At 51.6% G+C, this 7,680-nt stretch overlaps 1 protein-coding gene across 1 annotated transcript; it reads left to right on the forward strand.

Moving 5' to 3' along the window:
* Nucleotides 1–2,441: 2,441 nt before the first annotated feature.
* Hddc3 (HD domain containing 3) lies at nt 2,442–4,017 on the forward strand. Its single transcript, XM_038313953.1, has 4 exons — nt 2,442–2,589; nt 2,882–2,937; nt 3,043–3,283; nt 3,587–4,017. Exons 1-4 carry the CDS (start codon nt 2,478–2,480, stop codon nt 3,715–3,717), a joined length of 540 nt encoding a protein of 179 aa, XP_038169881.1. The 5' UTR covers nt 2,442–2,477; the 3' UTR covers nt 3,718–4,017.
* Nucleotides 4,018–7,680: the final 3,663 nt, after the last annotated feature.

Here is a 7,680-nt window from a genome sequence, read left to right on the forward strand (position 1 = left end):
TAGTCTGGAAGCTACAAGCCTCCCACCGCAGAATTTAAGGCCAGAGCCCAAGACCCTGGAGCACGCTGTCAGTGTCCCGTGGATCTGGGACCGGAGTTCTCACCTGAGGATGGGCGGGGGCTGGAGAGTAGACAAGTTTACTTGGTACAGGGCCTCAAATTCATCCCGGGTACAGCAGGAACCCCCGGCCGCCTGCAGGTGGCAACAGTAGGCTTCCTCAGAAGAATCGGAGAGGCGGGGACAGAAGAAACCCGGGTAGTGGCGGCCTTCAGCGTCCCGTGTGGTCTGGCACAAATGGGGGTGATGAGCCAGTGCTGGAGAGAAGCAAGAAGGCTATAGAGGAGGGAGGTTACCCCCACCCCCTTCACCCGGTTCGAAATGAAAAATGGGGTCCAGCTTCCTACCAGGAGAGGAGGCTTCCTTCACCCCTCACCGTTAGCTTTCTCAGCTGCTGAGCTCGCTCTCAGAGGACAGGGGAAATGTATTTACCTGAGAGGTCGGTGAGGTGGGCAGGGTTCATCCAACTGAAAAGCACCAGCAGCCCCACAGCCAGGTGTGTCAGGAGAGGCCCAGGACTTCTCTGGAGGCCCATGCGTGGTCACCTCTGCCACAGTCTCAGTCCTAGTCCCAGGAACCCAGCATTTGTCCTAAGCTATGATTCCCGGCAAGGAATCTGAAATTAAAGCCCCAACACCCACAGGGGTGGAAACTCCTCCATCACAGCCTTCTGGAGAGATGAGAGCAACTGGATTCCTGTCATCTTCTGGGAACTGTGAGGCCCCTGGCTCCGAAGTGCCTATGCTTTCCTAAGCAGAAGGGAGGAACAGCACAGAGCACTCGGAACGCCGGAGGAGAGAGAAGTTGAGGCATGGTCCTGAAAAAGTGAACACATAAAGCCAGATATGATGTGTCTGCCTATCCATCCTCCTACTTCTAAGCTACTACAGACACCTCAGGAATTCTGATCAACCCATGTTAGGCCCTGGTCAGCCTGTGGAGCGTCCCTCCATAACTGTTACAACATGGCAACCACCAAGCCTCCCTGAGAATCCTGTCAGTAAACATCCCCTGAGCTTCACCTCCCCAACTGCCAGCCGAGACACAAAAGCTACCTGCTAATTGGAATGCACTTAGCGACTGGCTACCTCCGTTGAGAGTCCTTCGGGGAGGCTCCCACCAACGCTAAGATAGGGAATTTCTCCAGAAGATCCAAAGATCATTGGTCAGTAAAGAATGAAGGACTATTCCGGCGCTTACCCAAGATAGGCAACATTATGTCCCTGAAACAGCTGGGGAAAGACTCGTCACCTCAGAGGCCCACAGCAGAGGTCTGGGGACTAAAACAGGCTCCCTTGTGGTACAAGAAACCAATGCAGTTTCTGTAGAAACAGCACTGCCTCCCAGGAGCCTAAACCTGAAGCAATTAGGCAGAACTTCTAGCTCAGGATCCAGTTCTCCAGAAGGTCGCGCCGTAGCGTCTGTCTCTAGGGCCCAAATGTAAGGCTCAGACACCCATAGTAACAGGGACAGTGCCTGTGGGGAGAGCTATGTTTGGAGCACTTTGAAAACATTATGGGCGCTGAAAGACTGTGGACAGCCTTTTTCTCCTGGAAGACGTCTCTGCGTCCCAGGCTAGATGAACTGGGCTTTCTCTATGGACCGATGGCTACCCATGCCTTCCAGTTCAGTACTCAGGACTCCTTGAGGCCATCATCTTTGTTCTTGTTTGCCTTTCTTCTCTCCACAGACAATTAGTTCTCAGAGACTCAGGGTAACTATGTTCAGCCTGGAACATAGTACACTGCTCCAGCCGTGATTATTGAAGGCTATTCTCTCTCTCTCTCCTCCCCCTCTCGTTTCTTCAAGACGGTTTCTCTGCATAGCCCGGCTGCCCTGGAACTCACTTGTAGTCCAGGCTGGCCTCGAACTCAGAGATCCACTCCCTCTGCCTCCCGAGGGCTAGGATTAAAGGTGTGTGCCACCACCGCACCACCGCACCACCGCTTGGCTAAAGGCCTTTTTTCTGTGCTCAGCCTCTGAAGAACTTCTTCCACTGAGATTGGGGTAATAGCTTACTAGATAAAGTGCTTGCTGCAGAAGAATAAAGACTTGCATTCAGACTAAGGCAACAGTCTGAATAAAAAGCTTGGGGTGGCAACCTACACCTGTTTGCTGGGGAGGCGGAGAGAGGAGAATCCGTGCAAAGTAGTTGGCTAGCTAGTCTTGATAAATAATTTAACTGCTACAGGTTCAAGGAGAGACCTTGTTTCCAAAACTAAGATGGAGACATATGGCCTCTACACGCCACACGCACGCGCACATAACGCATAACACGCGAGGTGTGTGGTGGTGGTGGGGAGAATAAATGGATAACAGCTTGTTAGAAATAACTCATTCTCCGAGCCTCCGCTGCGCCAGGGGGCGCTGTAGATGACCTGTTGGGACACAGGCTTCAGTCCCCCGCGCCACCCCCCGCGATGGGCTCCGAGGTGGCTCAGCTGCTGGAGGCTGCTGACTTCGCCGCTCGCAAACACCGGCAGCAGCGACGGAAAGATCCCGAAGGGACTCCCTACATCAACCACCCCATCGGTGGGCGCGCCGGTTGGGAAGCAGTCCTCGCGGCGCGTGGCGGGTGGGGACTGATTGGGACGGGAACACAAAGGGTGTACAAATCATTGAGCGCCTACTGAGTCCCAAGCTTTGTGCCAATCACTCTTCGTGCGTTCTCCTGTGCAAGCCTCACCTGAGGCAGTGATGGGATTGTCCCCTAAGTACAGTCCCAAGAGGGTAAGGGACTTTCCAAGGTCACTCAGCTGGTGAGAGGCTTCGTCTGGCTCTCCATGGTGGCTCCCTCTAGTCTGACCTCTGCTTTGCCCGTCAGGTGTGGCCCGGATCCTAACCCACGAGGCGGGAATCACTGACATTGTGGTGTTACAGGTAACTTTACCCTTCTCTGCCAGGAGGCTGGTGTGGGAATTGGGGCCACTGTTGAACAACAGTAGTAGGCTAGTGTCCCCGGACTGAACGGGAGCCCATCCCCAGGCGGCCCTGCTCCACGACACAGTGGAAGACACAGACACTACCCTGGATGAGGTGGAGCTGCACTTCGGAACCCAGGTTCGGCGCTTGGTGGAGGAAGTAACAGATGACAAGACTCTGCCCAAACTGGAAAGAAAGCGGCAACAGGTGGAGCAGGCACCCCACAGCAGCCCAGGGGCCAAACTGGTGAAACTGGCAGACAAACTATACAATTTGAGAGACCTGAATCGCTGCACCCCTCAAGGTATGCTCCCTTGCTAGCTCTGAGGGGGTGGGGGAAATGTTCAGCTTCTAAAAACACAGATTGGTCAATTTCCCAGAAATAAGCAGTGGTGGGGGGTGCGGGGGCGGAGGTCTTAGTGCCTTAACTAAACCTAGAACAGTATTCCTCCACAAAGTGGGAAAAGTTGCTGGGTCCTGGAAGAGTTTCAGGTCATTCCGTCGCAACTCGTCTTATGGCCTTGTACCAAAAGCCCTCCAGGAAACAGGCAAAAGCCAGTGCTGGCCTCGACATCACAGGAGCAGGTTTCTGTCCACTCTTGTGCAGGGTGGTCAGAACAGCGAGTCCAGGAATACTTCGAGTGGGCAGCACAGGTGGTGAAGGGGCTTCAAGGAACGAACCAACAACTGGAAGAGGCACTAAAGCAGCTGTTTGAGGAGCGGGGGCTGACTCTCTGAGCGGTGCTTGGTGACATCCTGTAGCCTGGCTCCAGCGAGGCCGGGGCACGATGGAATTCCTACTGCAGCATTTCTAACATTCCTTCACTCAGCTCACACATTCCATGCTAAAAACGTCTGCATTTTCTAACTCAGCTGAGCGCCAGATACGGACATCAGATTCACCCATACCTCCGTGTACAAGTCTTGGGTCAGTTTGCTATTTTTCACGGTGGGACTTCTGGCCCCTCAGGGATTTAGGATTGCGTAAGCTTTGGCTTATAAACCATGGAAAATAAAGAATTTAGGGTAAAACTTAAATTGCTGTTCCTCCTTCCCTGTTCTCCTGAGTGAAGAACCCACATGCTAGATACTCGCTTCCAACTATGTATCCCCTGCATCAGTTCCCTCGGGTTCTTATCACTGAACTGGATTGGGTTGTTACGAAGGTCAGATGATGTAGGTGACTGATTTGGAAAGTTCCCTTACCGCAGATATACTGGGAAGAAATGCCACCACTTATAGCTGGGAAGAACAGAAATCCCAGCAAGACCTCAGTGCCCCCATACACAAACTGCAGCGGGTGCTCAGTAATTCATAGCCTTTGCCTTGGCCCTTAAAGATTGATGGTTTACTGGGTTGCTAAGCGACAAGAGCTTCCGGGGTACCCGGAAGTGGCCTTGACGTTGCCCCGCCCGTGGAGGTGGGTGGAGTCGGGAGAAAGCGCAAAAAAAAAAAAAAAAAAAAAAAGTTCTGGAGCGGTCACTTTTTTTTAAATGGTCCGTAAACTGCTGAGGATTTTTCTTTTTTTGGTTATATTTCTGTGTTCGTGTATGCGCGCGTGCGGACGTCCCAAGTGTGGGTGTGGCGATCAGACGACAATTTAGGGAACTTGGGTTTTGCCCTTCATCATGTGGGTCCCGGATATCAAATTCGGTCTGGCAGGCTGGTGCCTTTACCCAGTGAGCTATCTCGCCTTTGCCTGCCCCTTATTTTGGGGGGGTGGGGGTAGGGATAAGCTCTCACGCAGCCCAGGCTGACATCCAAATGTCCTCTTCCCTCTGCTGGGGTTACACATTGCGCAACCATGCTCCTGCTCCTCTGAAGGCTTTTTTAAAAAAAAGATTTTGTGTACAGTGTTCGGTTTGCATGTGTGCCTGCAGGTCACAACGGAGCAACAGATCTCATTACTGATGGTTTGGGTTGCTGAGAATTGAACTCAGGACCTCTGGAAGAGCAACCAGTGCTCTTAACCACTGAACCATCTCAGCAACTCCCCTCCCCCACCAAGGCTTCTTAAATCTCAGCAGCCATACAAAACAGACGCTAACATCAAGCTACACTTGAATGTCCCATTCTTAGGAAAACAGCTAGCTGCCTGAACACAGGCTCACTCATCACAGAGCCGTCATCTTCACCCTCTTCTGGCTCCTTACTTTTTAAGCCCGCTGGCCTCGCAAGGCTGGTTCTTCCTGCTGCGGCTTCACTTTTGCCTTTGACACGCTGTCTTCACGTTTCTCCTCTAGTCTGGCTGCTTCCTACTCTTGTGGTTTTCTCTGGCTGTTCAGATTTTCGCCCAGCATCTCTAATAGACAAGCAGGGTGTTCAGTTTTGGTCTTTGACTGAGAGCAAACAGGAAGGAGGCAGGTGGGGTCTTGAGGAGCACCAGCACCTTAGGGAGGGACATAATTCGGCTCCAGGGCACAGTGAGCGTCATTACTTTGGACAATACCTCCAAACCTTGACTTTTCCTTTGTAGAAGCAATCCTCCGTCTTTTGAAACATTTTTTTCAAGAGCTCAGTGAAGTTGAACAAGTAGTCAGGTGTTCCTTCTCATGCTGTTCACACAGAGCAAGTCTGCATGAAAATATTTTTTGCCTCATGGCTTGATGGGGTTTCCTTGACCCAGGCTGACCAAACCACCTCTGCCTGAAGCAAGCTTTTCCCTGAGTTTGGCAGATTCTTCCTTCCCCAAAGCCCCTTTTTTTCTCTTTGAGATGGGGTTTCTTTGTATATCTCTGGCTGTCGTGGAAGTCACTCTATAGTCCAGGTTGGCCTCGAACTCAGAGATCTGCCTGCCTCTGCCTCCCGAGTGCTGGGATTAAAGGTGTGCACCACCACGCTTGGCCTCTTTCTTCTACAATGGCCATCTTCCTCCTAGAAAGGGGCTTGATGACCTAATCGCCACCCACAGGTCCCACCTCTTAATGGTATTTCACGGAACTACAGAGGGACGGACGGACACACACACACACACACACACACACACACACGCCCAAACTGTAGCCTGCAATGCTTACAAAGAAGCCTGGGCGTTTCTTCCTTCAAGGAACTTCCTCCCAGTTATTATCTCTAATCTGCAACTGTGTCACACTGTACATGTTAAAAAGTCATCCTCACCAGCCCACTTGGGCTTCCGAATCAACCAGGCAGTCCAGAGTCAGAAGCTGGAATAGACCCAGTTGCTCCTAGCAACTTTGGACTTTACTTCCTACTGGGCCTCAACAAAACTGGCTTGGTGGAAGATCCAGTCTCTCTGCTATCCTCTCTCACTTGTGAGACTTGCCCTTCACACACATTTTTGTTAGGAAAGAACAAAACTTTTCAGAGATCTCTAGCTGAACTTTAAGCCTCACTCTTCACTACATAATTTTGTTCCTCTTTGTGTTTGTGTGGGGGAAGGTAGTTTAGTTTGACAGCTCGTGTTTGAGATGGGGTCTCAATGCTGCTCAAGCTTGCTCTAAACTCGGGACTCCTGCCTCTGCCCCCAGAGCAGCTGGAACACAAGTGCCGGGCTTCACGGGGACCTTCTCAGTAGCCACGACAGCAAACAAGCAGTTCCAGTTCAATTTCGGGATGCTGCTCCCCAGGAATTTCTGCTTCTTTCTCTTCACGCCCCAGGGATAGCAGATCCCAACCCTACGTGGGCCCGGACTCCCTGCAAGAGGATGCAGAGGCTCACACTTGCCTGCCTTTTTCTCTGCGTTTCCAGCTAGCTACTCAGTCCCTTCCTCTTCATGGAATTGGATGTGTTTCAATGAGGCAGTCCTTCCCCTTCTGGTGATTGAGGTTGTTCTGTTGCATCCTGGATCCCCTGTACTGTTATCCTCATTAACAACAAGGGCTGCTGCTTGCCGTAAAATAGTATGCACTCACTAGGCCGCTCGTTACTGAGACCAATCCGAGCCAGGTTATAGAGGCATGCACCTGTAATCCCACACTTGGAAGGCTGAGGCAGGAGGATTTCTGTAAGTTGGAGGCCAGCTTGTGCTACCTGTCTCAGAAAACAATAGACAACACACACACACATACACACACACACACAACAAACCCAAACAAATCATTTGGCCTTACCCCCAGAGTTGTCTTTTTTCTTCCTGTGTTCTAGAGGAAGTTTCTGTTTCTTTATCCAGGTGCATGTGGCCCTGCGTGCACATCACTTCAGGACCCAGACTGAAGAAATAGCCCTATTTGTTCAGGACAGGACAGAAACCTGCACTTCCAGAAGCAACTCTGCTGACGAGACATTCTGAACAACACTGCTCTAAGTAATGCTGGACTAGGGAACACCGGCAGGGCAGATGGTGCAGACCTGTGAGTTCAGCCTGGGCAGCAGAGGCAGGAAGACAACAGCTGACAGCAAGCCTGGTTCTCCATGGCAAGTCTGTGTTGGCCAGGGATGCACTGAAGACCCCATCCCCAGATGCTTTTGTGTGGCATTAACTTTACTGCACATCTAAGACCTCCAAAGAGTATCCTTTATTCTGCTAATTCCCTAGGGGTTCACAGAGTCTCCCCTGCCATTGGACTACAAACCATATGCCAGCAAACAAGACTTGCTCAAACAGCGGCTTCAGACTCTTTCCTAACGCGTTTCAGGACAGCAACTCCCATTGACACCTGTCTCGAGCCCAGGCTCTATTCTAAGCCCTTCCCATGCATCACCGTTTCCTTCACCAAGACATGATTAGGAACCCAGGCCTG

This window comes from Arvicola amphibius, chromosome 12 (genome assembly GCF_903992535.2).
Source record: "Arvicola amphibius chromosome 12, mArvAmp1.2, whole genome shotgun sequence".
In the NCBI taxonomy this organism is placed as follows: Eukaryota; Metazoa; Chordata; class Mammalia; order Rodentia; family Cricetidae; genus Arvicola; species Arvicola amphibius.

Excerpts from the sequence above, each read along its gene's own strand:
- Hddc3 (XM_038313953.1), top strand. The coding sequence starts at position 2,478 with ATGGGCTCCGAGGTGGCTCAGCTGCTGGAGGCTGCTGACTTCGCCGCT. Across the intron at positions 2,590-2,881 it reads CTACATCAACCACCCCATCG|GTGTGGCCCGGATCCTAACC; the intron begins GTGGGCGCGCCG and ends TTTGCCCGTCAG. Across the intron at positions 2,938-3,042 it reads CTGACATTGTGGTGTTACAG|GCGGCCCTGCTCCACGACAC; the intron begins GTAACTTTACCC and ends GCCCATCCCCAG.